Below are 25517 nucleotides of genomic sequence, written 5' to 3' on the forward strand. Positions count from 1 at the left end.
TTAATGCTCCCTCAAAGCTCCAGCAGTGGTTCTAAGGTCTGATTGTGGAGCTTAAATCAGTTCCTCCAGGTGAAAAGTTGGTATTTGTTCCTTTTCATAACCGAATGTTTTAAAACAGAACAGTAGAGTAAAAGCCTGGAGGCGAGGCGAGGCGGGGTGTGTGGAGTCAGTCCAGCTTAGAACACATCATTTCAGTGGGTTATGGTTCAGTTATGTTCCCTGACTGAAGGTACTGAGATGGAGCCTTGAGGGTCCCACCCCAGTGACGAGAGGGGAACCGCCCCAGTGACAGTTTAACACCTTTACTTCTGAGAGAGCAGAGCGGCAACGGCTGTGGAATTATTTATTGTTTAGTTCATTCATATTTAATTTAATTTAATTGAGCTTTATAAAAATTCAGTTATCAAAAGGTACAAATACATTAGCTGATTTAAGGTTCTCAATTTGACCTTGAAACCGCTGCTGTACCTTTGAGGGAACATGTACATTGTTTGCACCCTGATGAACATTATTGATTATCGATTATTTCTAACAGTGTACCAAGGTCAAAAGGTCAATGTGTACAAAACTTGAGACCACATCTTCGTCTGAGACCCCACATCTACTATAAACTGAGGCCGATCTAAAACCGTGCCGGTCATTTGTGCTCTACTGGTTCTAATACGGTACAGAGTGCTTCAACTTCGATGACTGACGCTTGGAATGTAACTTGTGGACAGATGCTGAGCTCTCACGGCGATTATGACCGTCCACGGAAATCAACATGTTTTACATCAATTTCAGGTGGAAACATAATGGGTTTGCATGTACAATGAAACAATAATAATAATAATAATAATAATAATACTAAAACACATATGGTACTAACAACTGAATGATGTCAAGCTGCAAAGTGCATGTCAGTATTCCACGAATACCGATATTCCCAAAGACATTTCACTTCATTTGAAAATGCAGGAGAGGTGTCTCTTCTGCAAAGGTCTGAGAGAATATCCAGATATGCAAACGAAAAGTCAAACAGCGTCATTTGTAAGCTGTGAGGCCAAGACAATGCACCCAGACTATTCTTGGAAATGCAAAACACTTACAAATTTTTCGAGGCCGCATCACATTAGGCTGGTGAACTCACCAGAAAAAGCGATTGTCCGAAGTGTCCTCTCTGATCCTGCGGTGTGCATTCAGACTGAGGTCCAGGCTCACTCCAGAGGACGACCAGGCAAAATAAAAGCTCCCAGAGTTTAAAACCTTCCGCACCTCGGCGATCCTGTCCTCATCCGACGGGTCATTCTTCAGAGATACGAAGTCTGTGGCTGTGACCCGGAATACTTCCGAATCCTGCACCTTCCCCACCGAACTGCACCCAGTCACTACCACCAGACTGTGGAGCATGGAGTCCCCTACAGATTGAATCAGTATAGAGGAAATGAAAAAGAAAGAATGCAGGGAAGCTCAGTTCGCACAACAGGAAAGGCCGGTAGGATTAGTCCAACACACGGTTTTGCAACATTTCATGTCGTCATGACGTCTCACACTGCCCACGGTCAGTCAGGCATAACATTCTCACCACATCCTTGTTTCTACGCTCACTGTCCACTTTATCAGCTCCACTTACTGTATAGCTGCACTCTGTAGTTCTACAGTTACAGACTGTAGTCCATCTGTTTCTCTGATACTCTGTTACCCTGTTCTTCAGTGGTCAGGACCCCCATGGACCCTCACAGAGCAGGTACTATTTGGGTGGTGGGTCATTCTCAGCACTGCAGTAACACTGACGTGGTGGTGGTGTGTTAGTGTGTGTTGTGCTGGTATGAGTGGATCAGACACAGCCAAACCAAATGGTCTGATGGATACAGTCTATAACTGTAGAACTACAAAGTGCACCTATAGAGTGGGGTGGATGGATGGATGGATGGATGGATGGATACTTTATTGATCCCGAAGGAAAGCGTAGAAACAAGGTGTTATGCCTGATCATTGTGTATAAAGCATCACCAGCGTAGTAGTAAGAAATTTTAACAGCCCAGTTAAAAACTTTATCATGAAGACCAAGCTTTGCAATTACGTGTCCACAATAACCAAAGATCCCACAAGGCACACTAATCTACTCACTTGATTTGTATGAACAGAAAGGTCAAAATATCTTGAAAAAGATCAAGAACTTTCCTTTAATCTGTTTTGGGATTTAGCACTGTTGTGGCAACAACCTTGGAAGGACAAAGCAGAAGCTCCAGTGGTTCATTATTTTCACTCCAGGGAATGCTGGGGGGTCTCTGCACTCACCAAGGTTAAGACGAAGAACTCCTAGGATACCATAGGCGTCCAGCATCTTGGTGTACGTGTTTTTGATGGCGTCTTTCTCTGCAGCCGCTGGAAAAGATACGGAATTTAACGGTGATGTTACAAACAGCACAGTCTTGAGAGGCTAACGTGCACCTACACTTGATTTTTTTTCCCATCTTGGGATTTCTAAACATCCTTTTTTTGACTGACATGAATTTCGTGATCTGAATCATAACACATTTACATATACATTTATGGCACTGGGCTGACGCTCTAATCCAGAGCGACGCACAACTCGATCGATTGACACAGGCAGGCGAAGGTGGCGTTAGGAGTCTTGCCCAGGGACTCTTATTGGTATAGTGTAGGGTGCTTGTATAGTGTAGGGTGCTTGAACCCCAGTCTACAGCATAGAAGGCAGAGGTGTTATCCGCTACACTGACCAACCACTGTAATACGAAAGCACACAGCAGAATTAAAGTGAACCACGTCTCCAAAGAGCAGCATAGAGAGTTCTCTTACACAGCACCGCCACTGCACCAGACTCGAACATCAAGCATTCGTCCCGGTTCCTCGTCTCCACGATCACGCTGTAGGGTGGCGGGTCCAGCTTGTGATAGATGCGATATCCTTTACTGAATGCCATGGCTGATGTCTGACAGAACTTGCTTCACACCTGGTGATTAAAAGAGACGGAACATTTGAGCTGGAACGCACTCGGTCTGCTCACAGCTTTCCCCGATAGCTGCTCAAGTGAAAACGAAACAGCTACCTTCTCCTCAAACAATCCTTCCTGGTGTGACCCACATCAACACACACACACACACACACACACACACACACACACACACACACATTTAAAAGTGCTAATCACTGCTGGAAATCAGGGCCTAATGTGTTGTGCAACGTCTACAGCTCAGAAGGTGCTCAGCAGGTGCAAAAGGCACAATCAGATATCTCCTTAAGCATCCACGGAGCGAAGCAGCCCCGAGGTAAACACCACCTCGGTTAACGCATCGCGGCAAAGGTTCAACGTCCCCATCACTCAAGGCTCAACATTAGCTCAGCGAGAATAACAGAAACCAGCGGGGTTGTCCTTGTTGCCATCCTCATTTGACCGCCCCCCCACCAGAGGACACTTTATGTACGCGATATTTCCGATTAACTACTAATCTGGGGTTAATTAATTAACACGCAGGCCAGCTGACTTGACTGAGTACGTTGAACAGCACACAAGCGTAGCCTTAGCCAGCCAGCTAAGCTAACGTTGCTAATGGTCCCTGGACGCGGTTGAGCTCAGCGACACGGTCCTGAAAGGCGCTTAAAGCCCGAGATAAACACACTCAGACACCGAAGCGAGGGCTGTTTTATCGCTGTACACGCCAGTAACAGGTGCGCAGGGTCTAAGGAAAGCTGGCTAGCCGCTAACGTAGCTCAGCTCGCCAGCTGCAGGCAATGTAGTCAGGGAGAGGAGCTAAGCTAAGCTAAGCTAAGTTAGCCAGCTGGCTAAGGTTGTTTTGAACTGACTGGCTTTACCGCCGAGTGGCGAGTAAGAAACGGTGTGCTTGATTTAGGTTAAGGGGAAGGCAGATATTTGTAACTAAGCGACGTTATGTGCTGTAGGTGACTGAATGCTTCGTTAACAGGACCGGCCGGTGGGTTAAAACCCCAACACTGAACGGACCGAGTCCGCTGCTGGAGCAGTTCCGTTAGCGGTAGCTCACCGAGGCCAGCGAGCACGGGCAGCTAACGTTGCACACAGAGCCCGGCTACAGTGTCAGGACCCCCGAGGACACAGAGTTCCCGACACTGACAGTTCTTCCACACTAAAGCGGGGAAAACATAATAGCCGTACCTGTCAGCGCTGCGTCTCCGCCGGTTTGACAGTCGCTGAATGACGGGGCGGTTCGGCAGGGAGCTGAGTAAGACCCGCCCATCGGCTAGAACGAGGGGCGTGGCATAGGCGAGAACGCCCACCACGACCGGGGCTTGTGCCATAAACAAAAACAGGCCACTTGTAGAAGACCCCGCTGGAGACATCCTGTAGAAATAAAAATAAAGTGTGGGAACGACTTAGTAAAGCTTAGTAAAGCCGCGATCTCGTTCCCACGCCTTGCTAAGGATCTCGTTCCCACGTGTTAATAATGCTTGGACACACATTATTTTTGTTTATATAGGATGCCACCAGCGGGGCTCCGTAGGGTAAGAAGAGAACTTATTGGATTAAAATTAAAGGGAAAGTAATAAGCCTACTCAGGAGCAAGGAGAATGGCAAGATATGCAGTAGACTGGAATAGAATAGAATAGAATAGAATAGAATAGAATAGAATGCTTCTAAATCAATAAAGATACTGCAGTGTCCAGGCGAGGAAGAACCACAGGGAAACAGTGTGCATGTGGGCAGATGCTCTTTTACGAAACAGGCAGCATGGACAGGCGTTGGGAATAGCAGGTAGGTCACAGGTAGGTCCCTACAGTAGGCACTAATACGGGAACTGAGCACCCCACAGCCAGGGGTGGACTGGGACTGGGACACCCCTGCACCACCACAACCAGCACGAGCACACAGCCTAGCAGCACCCTCATGATACTGTTTCACACTAGCAATTAATATCACAATACCACAGGTGATAATCGGGCACTGTGTTTATTATTATTATTATTTAATATAATTACACTTTTGTTTCATATGCATTCATCTGGATAACTCAAATGGCACCATCATTTACAAAAATGTTTACACTATATTTCCAAAAGTATTCGCTCGTCTGGCTTCACACACATATGAACTTGAGTAACATCCCATTCTTACTCCATAGGGTTTAACATGATGTCGGCCCACCCATTGCAGCTATAACAGCTTCAACTCTTCTGGGAAGGCTTTCCACAAGGGTTAGGAGTGTTTATGGGAATTTCTGACCGTTCTTCCAGAAGCACATTTGTGAGGTCAGACACTGATGTTGGACGAGAAGGCCTGGCTCACAGTCTCTGCTCTAATTCATCCCAAAGGTGTTCTATGGGGTTGAGGTCAGGACTCTGTGCAGGCCAGTCAAGTTCTTCCACACCAAACTGGCTCATCCACGTCTTTATGGACCTGCTTTGTGCACTGGTGCGCAGTCATGTTGGAGCAGGAAGGGGCCGTCCCATCCACTGGACGCTCTAGAGTCCAGTGTATGCAGCTGCTCGGCCATGGAAACCCATTCCATGAAGCTCTCTACGCTGTTCTTGAGCTGATCTGAAGGCCACATGAAGTTTGGAGGTCTGTAGTGATTGACTCTGCAGAAAGTTGGTGACCTCTGCGCACTATGCCCCTCAGCATCCGCTGACCGCTCTGTCATTTTACGTGGCCGACCACTTCATGGCCGAGTTGCTGTCGTTCCCAATCGCTTCCACTTTGTTATAATCCCACTGACAGTGGACTGTGGAATATTTAGTAGTGAGGAAATTTCACAACTGGACTTGCTGCACAGGTGGCGTCCGATCACGGCACCACGCTGGAATTCACTGAGCTCCTGAGAGCGACCCATTCTTTCACTAATGTCTGTAGAAGCAGTCTGCAGGCCTAGGGGCTCGGCTTTATACACCTGTGGCCATGGAAGAGACTGGAACTCCTGAATTTAATGATTTGGATGGGGGAGTGAAAACTTTTTGCCATGTAATGTATAATTTTACCCTTTGTCTTAATTCATTTTGGAAAACCAGAAACACTTTGAACAGAGATACAACCCCATTTCCAAAAAAGTTGGGGTGCTTAAGCGTAAATAACAGCAGAATCCAATGATGTGCCAATTATTTCCACCCTATTTCTGCCAGGACAGCACGCTGCTCCGCCAGCAGGTCCTCACCACCAGGTTCTATCCAGGCACCCTCTCCACCAGCCACCACCATTGCCTTATTCTCCATCCTCCAGCCCAGCTTCAATGCTGTGCCACACTGTGCTGTTTCCTCTTGTTCGCCATCCTCCTTTGACTGTGTTGAAACGCCATTCCTTTCCAGACCACTGGGGTGCACTATTCCACAAAATGATGATTGGAGTGTTAAATTGTAAATGCAATACATTTTAAATAGTGAGTCTTGAAAAACTAATTTCTTTTTTATTATTATTATTGTTATTAATATCATCAGGGGTGGACAGTAACTGAGTAACTGAGTAAATGTAATTGGTTTCTGTACTTTAGTATTTTTGGTGTATCTGTACTGAAGTTTCTCCATTCTGGACTTTTTCCTTTCACTCCACTACATTTCAGAGTCTAATATCCGACTTTTTCCTCCTACATTCTGAGAAATCTGTCGTTCCTTTTGGTTTCTGTGTGTATAAAAACGTCACATGTCAAAACAAAAGAAGCGCAAAGCCAGAGCACCAATCAGGGCCCAGCGGTCACTTTGTTTAGAGCTGGTTTTGACCTGTTGGTCATACCGACCCAGTGCAGCACGCGGTTCAACGTCAGCGCAGCAGCGTAAAACTTTGGGAGAGTCTGTTCAACATAAATGATGAACTAACCTAACTTTGTGTAAATAGAGCTCAATATAGAAATATGTCCACATATGCAGTCGAGACTGACGCGGCTTTTTTCTGAATTTCTACAAACACCATTTCATTTTATAGTAAATGAGTTTGGGCTGGTTTATGTTTATGAACAGACGCCTACAGATCAACATAGTAAAGGAGCTCATCTGTGATCCTGAGTTTAAAGCCAGTTTTTATTCAACTTAAACTTGGAACTAAGTTGTAAATAAATCTGAAACTGAAACTTTGCTTGTGTGTAAAAAGTGATTTCAGAGCCACTCGGTTCTCCCTGATGGAAACTGTTTACCTTCAGTGTTTTGTGCTTCTGATCATTTTAATAGACGTCAGCGTCACTAATTAATGACGTCCTATTAAAAGACTGGTTTACCAAGAGAGACGCTGGAGGACTTTCACCTGAAATGAGTTCATGAAGCCAGTCTGGTTATAAAAATGATAACAGGACATCAGAGCCAGAATTACTCTTTTAGTACTTTTACTTTATACTTAAGTACATTTGAAGGAAAATACTTTAGTACTTTTACTCCAGTTGAGGTCTAAAGGGAGGAACTTCTACTTTTACTGGAGGAATATTTTACCTTGGGGGTCTCTATTATTACTATTATTATTATCATTATTAAATTACAACTTGAGCGTCTTTCATGTTTTGTAACCATGGACCATTGGTTTGGACCAATCAGGAGCGGCGATGCGAGCGCTTTCACGCTAAGCCCCGCCTCCCCCCACCGTACTGAATGATTGACGGCGCCACAAGCCACTGAGAAAGGCTCAAACTGTCCAATCAGAACTTTCGTCAGGTCCAAAACAGGAACACGGCAGCTCCATAAGAGACCGCAGCGGTTTCATAAACAGCCGGAGCATCGCAGCCGGCCAGCGACCAGCGACCAGCGGGCACCATAATCAGAGGCTATTCGCCTGTCCGTGTCGACGGTAAGGTCATCTGTCCCTCTCAGGGGGTGATATGGTTTAGTTAGACAGGTGTGCAGCTGCATGTGACGGACACTGAGGCGGTCAGTGGGATCACTGGACGCAGTCGCAGTTTATTCGCCGGGGTAATATTTCCATTTAGGAGTTTTTAACCTGATTTGTTTACGGTTTTCTCGTAATCTGAGTGACCCCTGGCTAAACGAGTTGGTAGTGACGCTCGTCATGGTCTGCTTAACCCTCCAGCTCACAGCGCTGCCTCAGGGCGACTGACTCGTTCCCCTCGCCTTACAGTTCGACGGAAGGGTGAACAGTGAATGGAAGAGACTGAGTAGGTCAGTAAAAAGCATGTTCTGTCTCTGAGTGGCCACATTTAAACCCAGGGACTAGGGGGCATGTGGGGACTAGGGGGCATGTGGGGACTAGGGGCCATGTGGGGACTAGGGGCCATGTGGGGACTAGGGGCCATGTGGGGACTAGGGGCCATGTGGGGACTAGGGGCCATGTGGGGACTAGGGGTCTAAGTGCCATGAGGGGACTAGGGGCCATGTAGGGACTAGGGGCCATGTGGGTACTAGGGGACTAGGGGCCATGTGGGGACTAGGGGGCATATGCGCACACTGACAATCTCTCAAGACTACGGGTGTGATTCAACATGGTGGCCCACTGCTGCTAGAGCAAACAACAACAACAACAACAACAACAACAAGACGAGCGTCTCCTGAAGCGTATCTGTTTCAGAGGAACACGGCAAAACATTTCAAGAGAAAACTGGAGGAACTGGAGGAACTGGAATTATTAATCGACGACGATCTTTTACAAATTGACAAACTGGAAAAGAAGCAACTTCGCACCTGCGATTCCTCCACAGACACCTGGACATCTTTATAAACAACTTTAAGTGTGAGAACATAAAGATACCGGAGAATACCATCAACCGCGTTCACTGCAAATGTCACGCATATCCACGACCCATCGTAGAGTGGAATAGAGTAGGATACTGAACCATTAGTCTCTGTGAAATTAGACCTCTGCATTTAACCCGTCCGTGCAGTGAAACACCACATACACACTAGTGAACACACACACTAGGGGGCAGTGAGCACACTTGCCCGGAGCGGTGGGCAGCCCTATCCACGGCGCCCGGGGAGCAGTTGGGGGTTAGGTGTCTTGCTCAAGGGCACTTCAGTCACAGACTGACAGCCGAGGGGCTTGAACCGGCGACCTTCCGGTCACAGGGCTGGTTCCCACGACTGCCGTGTCGTCGCCAAATTTGAACGATATAAACAAAAGGAACTTGTTCAAAGCAGGAACGCTAAATTTGGCCTTAGTGACCAATTTCCAAAGGAGATTCAAGAAAGAAGAAAAGTCCTGTTCCAGATTAGAAAAGAATACAGGAAAAAGGGAATGCGTGCGACGGTCTCAGTCGACAGACTGTATCTCGATGGGAAACTATAGAGACTCAGAAATTACACCACGGCTGTTCTAAACGTCCCTCAGAAACCGCGAACTGAATGACTGGTCACCCAGGGGTCAGGCTTTTCTTCTCTTTGCTGTAGTATACATCCTGATGCTCTTCTGTCTGTTTCTGTCTGTTTGTGTTTGTCTTCGTAGCTGCCTTACCTGTAATTATTTGCTCTCTCACCTTTACAAAGTTGCTACTCATCTGACAATGTTTATAAATATGAGTTCCTCTTAGGATTATGTCTATGCCCTGATAAAACGCTGTTTGGGACCTGCTGGTGCTTTACCTTAAGTTTCACCTCTGTCACCAGCACATCATTGATCACCTATAAAAACGCTCGTTGATTATAAAGATTGCATTGAGCTGGAACGTTAGAGGCATTCATGCACCAATAAAGAGAACTAAAATAATCAACCACCTTCAGAAGTTACAAGCAGACATCTGTCTCCTACAGGAAACTCATCTTTTAAAAACTGAACATAAGAAACTATTAAGGAAATATTTCAACCGTATATATTCATCCTCATTTAATTCCAAAAAAAGAGGAGTTGCTACCTTGGTACGCCAAAATATTCAGTTAATACACAAAAAAGCAATATCTGATACACAAGGACGCTATATTATAATACAAATCACAATCAATAACAAGGATTTCACTATTGTAAATATACACTGCTCAAAAAAATAAAGGGAAAACTCAAATAACACATCCTAGATCTGAATGAATGAAATTCTCATTGAATACTTTGTTCTGTACAAAGTTGAATCTGCTGACAACAAAATCACAAAAATCATCAATGGAAATCAAATTGATTAACCAGTGGAGGCCTGGATTTGGAGACACACACAAAATTAAAGTGGGAAAACACACGACAGGCTGATCCAACTTTGATGTGATGTCCTTAAAACAAGTCAAAATGAGGCTCAGTGTTGTGTGTGGCCTCCACGTGCCTGTATGACCTCCCTACAACGCCTGGGCAGCTCCTGATGAGGTGGCGGATGGTTTCCTGAGGGATCTCCTCCCAGACCTGGACTAAAGCATCCGCCAACTCCTGGACGGTCTGTGGTGCAACATGGCGTTGGTGGATGGAGCGAGACATGATGTCCCAGATGTGCTCAATCGGATTCAGGTCTGGGGAACGGGCGGGCCGGTCCAGAGCTTCAATGCCTTCATCTGGCAGGAACTGCTGACACACTCCAGCCACATGAGGTCTAGCATTGTCCTGCATTAGGAGGATCCCAGGGCCAACCGCACCAGCATATGGTCTCACAAGGGGTCTGAGGATCTCATCTCGGTACCTAATGGCAGTCAGGCTACCTCTGGCGAGCACATGGAGGGGCTGTGCGGCCCTCCAAAGAAATGCCACCCCACACCATTACTGACCCACTGCCCAACTGGTCATGCTGAAGGATGTTGCAGGCAGCAGATCGCTCTCCACGGCGTCTCCAGACTCTGTCACGTCTGTCACATGTGCTCAGTGTGAACCTGCTTTCATCTGTGAAGATCGCAGGGCGCCAGTGGCGAATCTGCCAATCCTGGTGTTCTCTGGCAAATGCCAAGCGTCCTGCACGGTGTTGGGCTGTGAGCACAACCCCCATCTGTGGACGTCGGGCCCTCGTACCATCCTCATGGAGTCGGTTTCTAACCGTTTGTGCAGACACATGCACATTTGTGGCCTGCTGGAGGTCATTCTGCAGGGCTCTGGCAGTGCTCCTCCTGGTCCTCCTTGCACAAAGGCGGCTTTCAAGCGCCACTGCGAGCTGCCAATTGTTCGAGTGAGCCTTGGGAGCAGCCAGGTCATCTCCTGATCCTGTGGCCGCATCCCGCGGCAAGCCTGCGCCTCCGGACCCGCCACCAGTCGTCGCGCCTCCGGACCCGCCGCCAGTCCTGGTGGACGTCGTAGCAGGCCCGCCTGCCCCCCTGTTTCTGGTTCTGTACCCGTTTCCGTTCCTGTGTCTGTCTTGGTTCCTGTTCCCCTGTCTTTTGCGTGGTCTGTCATTCGTTCTTGTTTCCCTCGTCCTGTGTCTCCGGTTGTCTCTCGTTCGGCGTCGTTTTGTGTTGTGCCTCCTCGTCCTCCCTCCGTTTTTCGTCCTCGTTTTGTTTCGTCTGTTCCTGTGTCTGGTGTGTCTCCATCTGTGTCTGTTCCTGTTGCCCGTTTCTGCCTCCGTGCCCGTTTCTGCCTCTGCTCTGGCCTCTGTGTCTGTGCCTGTCCTTGTTTAGTTTGGTTCTGTCTTTGTTTTTGGGTTTTGCTTCCCGTCTGTTTTCTTTTTGTTCTGTTGGGCACGCCCCGGTGTGCGTGCCTTTGGGGGGAGGGGGGGTACTGTCACGATTGGCTCCTCCCACTCCACGTGCGTTTGTTTTGGTTTTGTTACTCCGCCCTTGATTGTGTTCACTTGTCCCTCATTGTCCCGTGTATTTAAGTCCTGTGTTTGCCAGTCTTTGTATGAATGTATTGGTCTATGTTTGTTTGCTTGAGTCTGTTTACAGTTTGTCATGTCTGAATCCCGATCTGTCCGTATTGGCTCTTTGACTCTGGACCGTCTTGACTATGACCCTGGATTTGCCCATAATAAATCTCACTTATCTCAGCGTGTGCGTCCGCCTCCTCGCTCCCCGTTACACCAGTATTTTATCATGACCTATTTAAATGACTTTTCATGACTTTTCAAATTCACCTTTGGTAATAGGAGGAGACTTTAACGCCGTATAAATTAAAAATTTTTTCTTTCCAGTATCAATTTTTTTGTTATGAGAATTTGCAGAAGTATGTTTGTTGCCTAGAAGCAACAGTGTGCGACAGTGTAATGGATTTGACCAGCCGCAAGCCACTATAGGGGGAAACACAAGGCTCTGTGTCATTTATTCCCATTGTCACACTGTGTTGCCTCAAGGCAGCACACCCCAAACATACACACACTTTTTCTAAACCACTTCTCCTTCTGGTTCGTGCTGGATCCCAGCGGTCATTGAGCGGAAGGCAGGATACACCCTGGACAGGTCGCCAGTCCATCGCAGGGCAGACAGACAGACAGACAGACAGACAGACAGACAGACAGACAGACAGGTTCACTCACACCTAGTGTCAATTTACCATGTCCAGTTGAGAACCCGGAGGAAACCCAGACAAACACGGGGAGAACATGCAAACTCCACACAGAAAGTACGCTGGTCACCCGGTCGGGGAATCGAACCCAGGCCCTTCTTACTGTGAGGCAACAGCGCTACCCACCACGCCACTGTGCCACCCATCCCTGCACACATTATTTAAAAATATAATAAGTAAATAAATAAAGTTTTGATATTTAATAATCAGGTCCATTTTCTGCAAGAAAAGTGAGTGGAATATGTATTTTAAATTGCTTTCCTAACGCCTGCAGTAGAGGCTTAAGAGAGTTGTGATGCTTCTATATTTTGTTTATCTACAGAGTCTGCGTGAGCCGGAATGAAGAAGTTCTATTTTGTGGAGCCGGTGTTTGCCGCGTACGCCTTTGCCAGTTTTTTGGGGTATCCTCTGGTACAGCAGTATGTGTACCGCCGACTGTGGAAGGACATTACCAACACCTCTTACCCAGCAATGAACACTTCTTCCAGATGTAGCACGAACAGCAGTAATCATTCAAGCCACCAAGAAGTGAGTTTTATCCCCTCACCTTTCCCCCAGTTGTATACAGCGTCATAGCCTCACACGTTCTTGTGTCAGGCATACACACATCAGACATAACATGACCACCTCACTGTCCACTTTATCAGCTCCACTTACTGTATAGCTGCACTCTGTAGTTCTACAGTTACAGACTGTAGTCCATCTGTTTCTCTGATACTCTGTTACCCTGTTCTTCAGTGGTCAGGACCCCCATGGACCCTCACAGAGCAGGTAATATTTGGGTGGTGGGTCATTCTCAGCACTGCAGTAACACTGACGTGGTGGTGGTGTGTTAGTGTGTGTTGTGCTGGTACAAGTGGATCAGACACAGCAGTGCTGCTGGAGTTTTTAAACACTGTGTCCACTCACTGTCCACTCTATTAGACACTCCTACCTGGTCGGTCCACCTTGTAGATGTAAAGTCAGAGACGACAGTTCTGACGCATGAGGCACCAGAATGTAACTGCTGCTCCATTTAAGGTGGAACGGGAAAATTCTCAAGAATCTGGAGAATATCCGACTTCAGCTTCACATCACTGAAGAATTAGGGGGGGTGATAATAAATAATTGCCCCCCTCTTTGAAGGCGTATGATCCCTAAATGTAACTAAAGCCCAGCAGTGAGGAGCTGAACTTTCCCCTCCTCTGCTGTCCCTGCAGACCAGCAGGGTCGTCTACAGAGCGGCGCTAGTAGCTGTTAATGAAGTGATGCTCTGTTTATTCCAGGGTCTCATTTCAGAGGGCGAGATTTCAACCACTGCCCTGTAACTCAGTTCAGAAAGGTGAGGGTGACACTTGAAAATGAGGGGTAGGGGTAAAAAGAATAAATGGGCCTAAATGTAGTTCAGTAAATGAAACTGCAGGTCAGGTCAGCTGCCACCATCAGGTCAAAGGAAGAACTGCAACATACTGGCTGGCGGGAGGGCCGCTTAAAATACACAGTAAAACAGAAGCTGGAGGCTGATGAAAATTTGTCTGGGGGGCGCATTTGTGCCCTTGGGCCGGACTTTGGGCAGCGCTGCCTAGACTGGTACGTGTTGTTCAGACCAGGTTTCTTGTATTTTCCCAGGAGGTGCAGAAAGCCGCTTCACTGTTCTCCATGTATTCGGAGCTCTTCTCTTTGATCCCGAGTCTCCTAGTGACCCTCATCCTGGTGGCCTACAGTGACCAGCGGGGCCGCAAGATCACCATCATCCTCCCCCTCATTGGCTCTCTGGTGTACTGCCTGTCCTTCCTTGCCATATCCATCTTCGAGCTCAACCTCTACCTGCTCATCGCAGCCTCCTTTGTGAGCGCCCTGTTTGGGGGCATAGGCACCATGCTGGGTGGCTGCTTCTCCTATGTGGTCGACCTGTGCGAGGACGGCAAGCAGAAGACCCTGCGCATCGCTGGTCTGGACATGGTATTTGGGCTGGTCTCCGGAGTGGCTTTGGTCTGCACTGGCTACTTCTTGAGGGTGGCCGGGTTTAACTGGCCCTTTTTCACCGCTGCCGTGTGCCATTTGGTCAACCTGCTGTATGCAGTCTTCCTTCTGGAGGAAAGCAGGGTGGTTGAAAGAACAGTGGACAGCAGTACTAGTGGCGGAGAGATGAACAAGCTTACGTTTGGGATCTATAACCTCTTTGCCCAGGGCAGCAGGAGAAGGAACGGTCTCTTGGTGCTTCTCATAGTCATCTTCTGCTCCTTCAGCTTCGCCAACTTCGGTGGCCTAACTGTGGTTACGCTTTATGAGCTTAACGAGCCGCTTTGTTGGAGCGAGATCCTCATCGGCTATAGCTCGGCTCTCTCCATGGTCATGTTCATCACCAGCTTCATTGGCGTGTACGTACTGTCGCGCTGCCTGCCTGACCTGGCCATCATCTTCATCGGGATGCTGTCCGTCTTCATAGGCATGACTGTGATGGCCTTCGCCAGAACCACACTGATGATGTTTCTTGGTGAGTAGAGTAGAAATGGCATGATACTGCCTTTTCTTTTCTGATTCTGATACGGATATCAAACCTCAAAGGTATCAGCAGATTCTCATACAGACTTGTCTTCTTTTCAAGCCACTGTGCTTTAAAATGATGCTGTTACTTCTAATTTAAGCCCCTCCTTTAAGAAGTTAAGCCACTTAAACGATAGACTGCCTTGCACAAAGAGTCAAGTCAAGTCAAGAGGCTATTAGACACAGTAAATAGTAGATATTAGACCCAGGACAGTGGTCAGGACCCCCATGGACCCTCACAGAGCAGGTCCTATTTGGGTGGTGGGTCATTCTCAGCACTGCAGTAACACATGGTGGTGGTGTGTTAGTGTGTGTTGCGCTGGTCTGAGTGGATCTAGGATAAAAGTGACCTAGGAATAATAAATGTGTTCCCCAGTTGTTCGAAGGATGTGAAGTCATTGACTATATTGTAGTGCTTTAAGCAGAGTTTGAATTTTCAGTACTTGGAAAAACTATCATTTTATATATAATATATATTTACATGCATTGATAAACACCTTGCAGAACCTTGGTAGTCCATGCAGGTGGTCCCAATTTGGCATTTGTGATTTCCTTATCAAATCTGGCATGAATTTGTCAGAACCAGACTAAACCCTCCCTGTTATTTCATGGAAATGATTGTTTAGCGCTGTTCCAACAGTATCATGGAGACTGGATTGATTTACTTATATCTTATCATCACTCAAAGGACACAAGTTCTCCTCCTGAAAGTAGGGTGTGAAATTAGTTGCAGTAAGTTGTTTTATGTTATACTGTGGCGTATTTCATAGCATGTAGTAGCTGCTTTAGTGTTCAGAAAACATTCAGCCCTCATTTGTATTTACGCCAAGTCTGCAGTCCAGTTTCCTATTGATTTGTCTTTAAAACCCCCTTTTCAACCCTGTGTAACCAGGTGTTTGAAAGCTTTTCTACCTCAGTTCCTCCTTTTTGGGGGTTCCTCTTCATCAGTTGAGCTCACAACTAATCCTAAAATCAGAAACGGACAAAATACAGGTCTGTGTTATTCCCGTTGTGAACACTTCTTGTGTTCAATCGTGCATCACCGCTGAGAGCAGTACTGACTGGGGCAGTCCTGGGCTGGAGGTTAGGGAGCTGGCCCTGTGACCGGAAGGTTGCCGGTTCAATCCCCAGGGCTGACAGTCCATGACTGAGGTGTCCTTGAGCAAGACACCTAACCCCCAACTGCTCCCCAGGCGCCGTGGATAGGGCTGCCCACCGTTCCGGGCAAGTGTGCTCACTGCCCCCTAGTGTGTATGTGGTTTTTCACTTCATGGATGGGTTAAATGCGGAGATGGAATTTCCCCGTTTGTGGGATCAAAAAAGTATCACTTATCTGACTATTACAGTAGTCAAGGACGTCCTCAGAAATGTTGCTGGAACAAGTTGAAGAACTCCGGAAGTTACAGGATTTGAGTAATTGTGACATTCACCCAATCAGGATTTGTGCAAATGAAATTGCTAATAAGGGTCAAGTGATTCTCCCTGGCGGTGCAATGTGTGCCTCTCTCGTACCGCATGAACCGAGAGCGCCTTGTTTGATTTACAGTTAAGGCTTATTTTTTTATGATGGGGGTTTGTGTTTAGTTACCGCAAGAAACAATATTTACTGTCAGTCGTGAAGTTAGCCTTATCTCCTCATTGCTCTGCTCATTGCTTATTGGCTAGAATTGCTTCATCAAACAAAGGTAGATATTAAGACCTTCGCATTATAGTCCGAGTATCATAACATGATTAAATTGGTCTTAGGAGGAAATTTGAGTCTATAGCTGCTGAGTGTGTTGGGGATCTGTGCTCGTCTGACACACGTCAGCTCATGTTTGTTTGTTCTTTTTCTCTACAGTGAGGATCCCTATGCTCCTGGCCATCATGCCTTTCCCGGTCTTGCGCTCCATGTTGTCAAAGGTGGTCTCAAAGTCCGAGCAGGGTAAAGTCGAGCTGCTGTGCCAAAACCGAAAAGCTCTTACTCAGCCAAGCGTCTGTCCCATGAGGGCTCTCCTCTTAGTTCTGCTGCTTCACATGCTGCTGCGCCCAAGAGACCACGTCCACTCGACTGTGCCGAGCTGTTAAATCTTGAGCCCCACTTACCTTTTTACGTTTAAAGCCGCGCAGTTGTTGCTTTGTTTTTGTTTTATTTGGCAGCAAATTGACGGGATAATCCAGTGATTTCCAATCGCACATTCTTCAGGGGTTCTTCAGTAAAGACAGTGGTTCTAGATGGAACCATGAACACTCGAAGAACCATTTGCATGCTTTTTATTTATTTATTTTTATTATATATACACACACACACGTATATGTGACATGGCTCTTTGGGTTGATGGAGAACGTGTTAATGGTTCTGTATAGAACATTTTTGAAGATGATTCTACGTAGAACAAAGGAGAACTCCTCCCACCCCATCCACACACTGTTTAACCTCCTCCCGTCGGGGAGGAGATGCAGAAGCATTCAGACAGAACCAGCCGGCTCAGGTCCAGCTTCTTTCCCTCCGCCATCGCCCTGCTGAGCTCCACACCACTCCACTAGTACTCACACCTGCATGTTGCACCCAAAATTTATTATTATTTATTATCCCAAACATTTCCATGCAACAGACTGTTCCCTGTGTTAGCTGCTTACTCCCAACACTGCATAACATGCTGCATGTATTGTATTTATAGTATTGTGTGTGTGTGTGTGTGTGTGTGTGTGTGTGTGTGTGTGTGTGTGTATGTATATATCATTCATAGATAGTTCTATAATTGTGTATATTGTTCGTATAGTTATATATTTCATAGGTGCATCCTATCCCATCCCAAATTGAGTGCTGTCAATTTTCTACACGTCTGCATATTTTTCTAATCTAAAAAAAATAAAACTCCTCAGCTACTTTTCAAGGCCTTTTTGCTTTGGTCCAGTTTTTGCAGCAGGAAAAACAAAAAAAATATGCAGAGCACATGGTTTTCAAGGCTGGGAGTGATTTGGGGGTTTGAAGGCAAAGCCGATGTCTGGTTAACATTTATTTGTCTCTGCCTGTTTCAGGTGCGCTCTTCGCCTGCGTGGCCTTCGTTGATAGCCTGTTCACTAATTTAGGGAGTGCAGCGTTCAACAATGTCTACAGCATCACGGTGACCTGGTTCCCCGGCTTTGTCTTCCTCCTCGCTGCTGGACTCTGCCTCATTCCAATGAGTCTGCTATGGTGAGAAACAAGTGCCTGCTTTACTCACCTGTTCACATTTTACAGTTTTCCATATGGTGCAGAATAAACCTCTGTACTAGCTAATTTGCATTTCTCAGTTTTTTTTTCTTTTTTCCTTCATAAAATTTTTTTTTTACTCTGAGAAAGCTCAGACAACAGCGAGTTCCAGCCACGTGAGCTGATTGGTCGAGAGGCGTCTAACTGTGCTGTTATTTCACCAGAGCATCACAGATTTTTCACAAACACTGTATCACTCCGCTGAAACGCCGTTGCTAAGCAACAACTCTGACAGCTGTAGGAGACGCTCGAGCCATCTGAACGTTTTTACTTCTCACTTTGCCACAAACAGAAAACGGACACTGTTAAGATCACATCTGATCGACAGCCGATTTGGTCCGACTCTGAAGACGAGACGACACTAAATTCCCAAACTGTCGTCACCACTGAGCAGCTTTTCAGTCGGCAGCTGTGACAGAAGAACAGCTGAACAACCTGGAATCAGCCAGAAATGAACCCAACACCATTCGCCAAACTAAACGGGCTGTAAGAAGCTTTACAGACCGGCTGGAACAAAACAACATTAATACTGATCTGGAGAAACTGACCAAACTGAGCTGAACCTGATATTGGGTCAGTTTTACGGCTCAGTCTGATTTGGTCCGACTCTGAAGATCAGACACGTCTGGCGAATGGTGTTGGGTTCATTTCTGGCTGATTCCAGGTTGTTCAGCTGTTCTTCTGTCACAGCTGCCGACTGAAAAGCTGCTCAGTTGTGACGACAGTTTGGGAATTTAGTGTAAGGAGCTGGAGAACGAACTGCCGGCTGAGCGGCGAGTGACGTAGCAACGTAGCAACGAGCTGCTCGTTAAGGAGCTCTAATTAGGAGGAAGGAGCTGAACATTAAAACATATTAAAGCCGCGTTCACGGCCAGTTTATTCATTTCTTACTGTATTTATTTAACTGCTGTATTAAAGCAGTAGAGCATTCGAGGAGGGAGTTATCACCAATAACATCACGGCTGAGATGATCTACGTTATTTCACGATAACAACACACTCCCTCTCAAAAAGTGAGGCAAACGTCCAGTGTCAGGGCTGTGTGAGCTGCGGTGCAGGTCAGGTGCGCACTAATTCGAGTATGAAAAAGGAACTGAACTCCTCTCACGAGAAAGAGGAGCTGAACCTTGTTTGGCTGTGAAGTTAAGATGGTCTAGTTTCGTTTTTCTTTTTTTTTTTTTTTGGTCACACAGATCCTGGAGAGTTTAGACAGCAGGTGAGAACAGAAGGAGCAGCTCTGAAAGCTGTAAAATTGATGCGACTGGTCTGCTTTTTCCATTTGTGTCAAAGTCTAAACAAACAGTTCTGTACTGGACCGGCGTCCAGTAGAGAGTAAGATAAGGTTGGGGCTCTTCTGAATGATCACCTCTACCTTTATCTACCTCTACCACTCAACAGCAAGCCTAGAAAAACAAGCGTGAGCTTCATTCTGGAACCAGACAAGCACCCCTTGTATTGACATGTAAAAACTTCCCCTGAGACACGAAACTAATGTTTTTATTTAACTGCCAACTCTTGGTTCCCATTTCCTCTTTCTGCATATATATGTGTGTGTGTGTGTGTGTGTGTGTGTGTGTGTGTGTGTGTGTGTGTGTGTGTGCGCCTGCCTGCTGACTCACCTTGACGTGTTATTTCTCCTCAGCGCTCTTCGATTTTTCCACTTTGAAGATGGCAGTGAATCCGAGGGACTCTTGGCAGAAGAGGACACTCAAGTAACAGACAGCCCCCCTGTGGCCTGAGGAGCACAGGGACGACGCAGATCTCCGCCCCTCTCTGCACCTGCTGGAGGCGTCTCTGTGCTCGGGGACCATCGCTGCACTTTCAACGTAGTCACTTCTTAAACAGGCCTTTGCACTTTCAGGTCTTCTATAAAAAGCCAAAACTGCAAGGGGGCAGTGATGAAATGAAAATGAGTAAATGTAAAAATAACTTAGCTTAGTAAGGTCAGAGTTGCTCAGTGAGGACATTCAAAGGGAGGTTGTTTACATTTCTAAGGAAATTAATTAAGTTAGGTGTCTTGCTCAAGGACACTGTATGTAGGAAATGTATCTGTGTTTGCAGAGTGAAGGGTATTCGATGCTGTAAGCTGCCAAAACATCCCAACGCAAGAAGGGCTTTTTCCCACAAATATGCAAATTTTTAACATGCAGCAAGTTTGCAGGTAAAATAGGAAAAAAAAAAGAAAGTTGGCTTCACCTCACACAGGTGTTCTGCCTAAAACTGTTAGTTATTATTGATTTATTAACTCTGTTAACATGACTGCAATTTTTTTTTAACCTATTTTCACATTTGCAGCGTGAAACATCCTGGTTCCACCTTTTTCTCTGTATTTAAAAGGGAGAAAAAAAAAATCTCTAAATAGCACTAATTTGCTGAGTTTTGCATTGGAAAAGTAAAATATGCAGGATTGTGCGAATAACTTCATTTATTTAATTTCCAGCTATTTTCAGTTATTCGTTAAAATGACTTATTTTATATATCACTGTTGTTGGGAGGGGGGAGGGGGGAGGGGGGAGGGGGGAGGGGGGGGGGCACCTTGTGTCTCAAAAATGGTGTTTACAGGAGAAGGAAAAACCTACTTCACTTTTAATGCAAGTCAATGGAACCGGAATTTTTTCCAAGTCATTTTGGGCCGTTTCTTTTGCTCCGTTCGTCATTGAATTACTACACAGTGTAAAGGCCGGCAATCCTTTTAAAATTATGTCAAAAACTGAAAAACGACAAAAACAGAGATACAAGGCTTTCTTCCCACAGCGGGCGATATATTTCCAGGTTTTTCCACACCTCCAAAGTTCAGTCTTAGAAGTTGGTTGCATTCTGATTTTCTCATGATCCGAGTAATCGCCAACACAAACAGCGTTGAGGTCTGGACTCTGGTGGCCACTCCATTGTTCTGAGAGGGTTTGCTTGATTTGCAGATTTATTTTTTGTGTGTGTGTCTTTCTTTTCTCCGTACTGGCTTCTTGACAGCTACACATCCTTTCAGACCCATTCTTGTCCTTTGACTTCGCCCCTCCCTCTGCAAGTGCATTCTTATTTCTTTATTCACAGGAATATCTCCTGAAAAATGAATAACTTGTACTTAATGGCTGTTTTTGCTGGAAGTGAAATGGATAAAAGGGCGGTCCTTGACTTTCGCAGAGTGTTGCGCGTGGTATGAAACTGCTTTGGCTCACTACCCGCTCTCTGTTACAGGTCAAGGGTGTTTTGCTGTTACTGTGTGTTGAGGTTTGTGTGCTTTAAATGTGAACAGCCACTGTCTGATTGCATGTCCTCGTCTCTTTCCCTGCCGGGTTTGACTGTGTGAAATAGGTCAACAGCTCACTTTAAAGAAAAACACTCAAAATTGAGCCGTCATGAGGACCGGTGCTCTCATAGAACCTACGTTTGATTAAAGACTGCAGCAGTACGCTGTTCCTCATTGGGTTACATGGGCCAGCAGCTGCTTATGCCACTATTTCTGCTTTATGTATAACTACCTGTGAAAATGTTTGCTTTACCTGTTGTTGCTTCTCTTTTCTGTTCAGTTATTTTTATGGGAAGGAAAGTCTATCCTGAACGTTTTCCTCTTTTACTAATGCAAATGAAGTACCTGTTAAACAGGCCCATTTAAAAGCGTGGTCACTCGCCCCAGTCTTGCTCCTAGAAAGGAAATCTGTTGCACCTATATTGAAGTAGGCTTGGTCTTAACAGCAGTCTGACCACCTCCCTGTTTCTACACTCACTGTCCACTTTATCAGCTCCACTTACTGTATAGCTGCACTCTGTAGTTCTACAGTTACAGACTGTAGTCCATCTGTTTCTCTGATACTCTGTTACCCTGTTCTTCAGTGGTCAGGACCCCCATGGACCCTCACAGAGCAGGTACTATTTGGGTGGTGGGTCATTCTCAGCACTGCAGTAACACTGACGTGGTGGTGGTAGTGTGTTAGTGTGTGTTGCACTGGTACGAGTGGATCAGACGCAGCACTGCTGGAGTTTTTAAACACCTCAGCGTCGCTGCTGGACTGAGAATAGCCCCCCAACCAAAAATATCCAGCTGACAGCGTCCTGTGGGCGGCGTCCTGTGACCACTGATGAAGGACTAGAGGATGACCGACACAAACCGTGCAGCAGCAGATGAGCTGTCGTCTCTGACCTTACATCTACAAGGTGGACCGACAAGGTAGGAGTTTTCTAATAGAGTGGACAGTGAGTGGACACAGTGTTTAAAAACTCCATCAGCACTTTTCTGTATGGCCACCAGGTGTCATTAAAGATCTACATGTGCATAAGTTCTTTACCCATCTGGTCTGGCCATCATGCCTCCTGTGTGAACATAAGGATGACAGGACTTTGTGTAGTTTTGCTTTTTCTAATGATTGTTTGTTAAGCGATTGTGTGACTGACGTGACCGTGAAGAGATTCTGTTCAAGCTTCTTGGAAATAAGTTGTTTGTGAACAATAAAATTAAACGTTGTTGTTGCTTGAGGACTATAATCATTTCCTTTTGCAGTCCAACTAAGGCTGGGCGATGAAACGATAACGATAATTATCACGATATAACTTTTCCTCGACAGAGCGACGTGAAAGGTTCGATAAATGTTTGATATGATAGACCATTCTCACACTCCTACGTTCGGCGACAGCCCTGGGGGCCGGGAAAGCGACACGACTCTGCCTTCGCCAGGAGAGGGCGCACTTCCAAGTATCTCAACATGATTAGAGAGGGAGGGGCCAGTGAGTGAAATGAATCACCAAATATCCTATAGCAACGTCTGAAACGTGGAGTTCTGTGTTCCCTGTGTGAGTGGAGCGACCGGCGATCAGTGGTGTAGCTGTGCTGTCCACAGGGAACTCCCCTCTTTCCGTACATCCTAACAGCTTTAGCAGCGTTAAATCACGTCTCAGCTACAGCTCTGTTACAGCGCTCAGTCATATTTTAGTGTCGTTACATTCCCAAGCAATAAAAGTAAAAGAAAGAAGTGGGTTCATGCGATTACAGCCCTGATTTAAATGACAGTAAACTGAGGAAGCTGTGAGGCTTTGGAGAGCGGGGGAACACTAGCTTTCCAGGCTAGCAGACAGCTAAAAATAATCTTTTCTTTCTTAAATCATGACTATTACAAAAACTGCAGCCGTGCTTTTCCAGCTGATAAACAGCTCACCAGACACTTTCTCCCACTGTCCATGACAGATATGTGAAATGTTCCACTGGTTGGTGAGTGTTTGTCATGTTCTGACCATAAAGGACAGTTTAAAATAGCGCTTTAAACCACCCAGGACCAAAAATCAGCCTTCAAACTTTAAAGAAATAATGATTTGACATTTATCAATATGAATTTTGTTTATCGTCATAAGCTACAGCTCTGTTACAGCGCTCAGTCATATTTTAGTATCGGTGCATGGACGACCCAAAATATACCCCGGAGAATAAGAATATCTGACCGTTTTCTAGCCACATTTTATCCCTTGAACTTTTTTTGTTTGTTGCTGCTTGTTTAAGACATTCGAGACGTATGGAAATGTCCGCTAGCATTCTGATTTGCTGCCCTGTGTAGTGTCTCTGTTTAATAACGAAAACAAAAGGCCCAGAGACGTCACTACGACGAGAATGAAGACGACCGTCTGCTGTACTTTAATCATTATACATATCACCCACACATTACTGCAGTCAGACGTTTTAAACCCATGACACGGTTGTTTATTCTCACATTTAACGTTTGGCGAAAGTTTAGCTGCGTTCACATTACTCACATTACGTTGCTCAAATCCGATCTCTCTGGATCGACGGTTCACACTCGGTCATTAATGTGATGAACCGGCCTGAACTGACCCTCATGAGTTCCTCCTACTCAGTGACGTCACGTGACTGAATCACTGCATCATCGGCACAAACTAACGAGCAGAACGAGCTTCGCTGAGAAGATCATTAACTCTGATCAGCTCTCAGCTTCGTTATTAGAGCCAGACGAAGGAGGAAAAGGTGAGACGAGCTGCTTTTCCACCGTTTACAGGCTTTAACGGCTGTTCGGCGCTGTTGCCGTGGTAACGCTGAATGACGGCGCAGCGGGAATGAAGCACATGAATTCCGATCTGAGCGTCACGTTAAGGTCACGGCCACGAATCGGATACGTATCCGATCTAGGACCTCACATGAAAGTGGCTCAGCTCAGATTTTATGTCCACGCAGCCCTGAAAACATCAGATCTGTGCAACTTTAAGCTGGTAATGTGAAGGTAGGCTTGGTTACTATTAACTGACAGATCTGTGTCTGTCTGTCTGCCCTGCGATGGACTGGCGACCTGTCCAGGGTGTATCCTGCCTTCCGCCCAAAGACCGCTGGGATGGGCTCCAGCATCCCCCCGCGACCCTGACGGAGAAGCGGCTTAGAAAATGGATGGATGGATGGAGTTTTCTACTGTATGATAGGGCATGAAGTAATATCATAGTCTTATCGTCTATTTTCAGCTGCACTCTTTAAATGGTTCTTCAGTAAAGAAAATGGTTCTATATAGAACCACATACACCTCAAAGAACACTTTACATGTTTAAATGGTTCCTCATATCGTGAAACGGTTCTTCAAACTGTTGGAGAATGTGTTGTAGATGGTTCTACATAGAACCTTTTTGAAAAGGGTTCTGTTGTATTGGTATCAAGCTACTAACACTAGCAGAACTCTTTTGGGTCCTATATAGAACCATATAGAACACAATCAGAAGAACCGTTTCACAATGCAACAAAACATTTAATCAGGCCAAAGGGTTCATAGTTCCATATAGAACCTTTAAAGAACCGTCGCTTTAGGTGTGAATGTTGATACGTTGGGAGGTTTAAGTAGGGAAATGTAACCTCATCACACGAAGCTCGGGAACTGCTTTTAGATGAATTTGGCGAATCAGAAGCAGCCAAACAACCGTGTGCTGTGACATCACAACCACAAGTAACCGGGAGGCTGGTGCTCCGTGTTAAGAGCTCAAGCCTCAAGACAGAAACGTAGACGCTGGTCTTCTTAGTTTAAAGAGGCTCAGACATCAGTTTATAGAAAACATTCACAGTTTAAATCATAATCGCAATATTGGACAGAAAAACCGCAATTAGATATTTCACTGAAATCGTCCAGCCCTGCTTGTATGCTGGTAAATACCCTAGAGGAGCTGGCGTAATGTAGCTAAGGCCTTGTGGGTTTGTGGGTTTGCTTAAGATTAGATTAAGAGACCCTTATTAGTCCCACAACAGGGAAATTTCGCCTCTGCAATCTAACCCTTCCATACAATGAAACACCACATACACATTAGTGAACACACACAAGGGGGCAGTGAGCATACTTGCCTGAATCGGTGGGCAGTCCAATCCATGGCGCCTGGGGTACGGTTGGGGGTTAGAGGTCTTGTTCAAGGGCACTTCAGTCACGTCCTGTCAGCTCAGGGGATCAAACCGGCGACCTTCTGGTCACAAGGCTGGTTCCCTAACCTCCAG

At 46.1% G+C, this 25517-nt stretch overlaps 2 protein-coding genes across 15 annotated transcripts in view; one reads left to right on the forward strand and one right to left on the reverse strand.

Annotated features, from left to right (window-relative positions):
* Positions 1-4249, reverse strand: part of synj1 (synaptojanin 1) — a 45928-nt gene extending 41679 nt beyond the window's left edge. For all 12 annotated transcript variants that reach the window (XM_037547402.1, XM_037547398.1, XM_037547403.1 and 9 more), the window contains exons 1-4: positions 4136-4249; positions 2803-2956; positions 2281-2367; positions 1130-1397 (exon numbers count right to left, since the gene is read on the reverse strand). In XM_037547402.1, the coding sequence (XP_037403299.1) occupies positions 1130-1397; positions 2281-2367; positions 2803-2926 (479 nt within the window). In that variant the 5' untranslated portion in view covers positions 2927-2956; positions 4136-4249. The remainder of the gene's footprint in view (positions 1-1129; positions 1398-2280; positions 2368-2802; positions 2957-4135) is intronic.
* Positions 4250-7602: 3353 nt separating this feature from the next.
* On the forward strand, positions 7603-20533 carry slc46a3 (solute carrier family 46 member 3). Of its 3 annotated transcripts, XM_037546934.1 has the most exons (8): positions 7605-7735; positions 7976-8064; positions 12621-12826; positions 13037-13069; positions 13907-14774; positions 16665-16748; positions 17846-18002; positions 19701-20533. In XM_037546934.1, the coding sequence occupies exons 3-8, from the start codon at positions 12638-12640 to the stop codon at positions 19795-19797; spliced, it is 1428 nt and encodes a 475-aa protein (XP_037402831.1). In that variant the 5' UTR covers positions 7605-7735; positions 7976-8064; positions 12621-12637; the 3' UTR covers positions 19798-20533. The 3 variants fall into 3 exon arrangements, with proteins under 3 accessions (XP_017572585.1, XP_017572587.1, XP_037402831.1); XM_017717096.2 differs by lacking the exon at positions 7976-8064 and having other exon boundaries at positions 7603-7735; XM_017717098.2 differs by lacking the exons at positions 7976-8064; positions 13037-13069 and having other exon boundaries at positions 7603-7735.
* Positions 20534-25517: the final 4984 nt, after the last annotated feature.

This window comes from Pygocentrus nattereri, chromosome 18, assembly GCF_015220715.1.
Source record: "Pygocentrus nattereri isolate fPygNat1 chromosome 18, fPygNat1.pri, whole genome shotgun sequence".
Taxonomy (NCBI): domain Eukaryota; kingdom Metazoa; phylum Chordata; class Actinopteri; order Characiformes; family Serrasalmidae; genus Pygocentrus; species Pygocentrus nattereri.

Bases quoted from the DNA above. Each gene is read 5' to 3' on its own strand.
- slc46a3 (XM_017717096.2), top strand. From the start codon at position 12,638: ATGAAGAAGTTCTATTTTGTGGAGCCGGTGTTTGCCGCGTACGCCTTT. The intron at 13,070-13,906 runs GTAATATTTGGG...GTATTTTCCCAG, and splicing joins CATGGACCCTCACAGAGCAG to GAGGTGCAGAAAGCCGCTTC. The intron at 14,775-16,664 runs GTGAGTAGAGTA...TTTTCTCTACAG, and splicing joins CACACTGATGATGTTTCTTG to TGAGGATCCCTATGCTCCTG.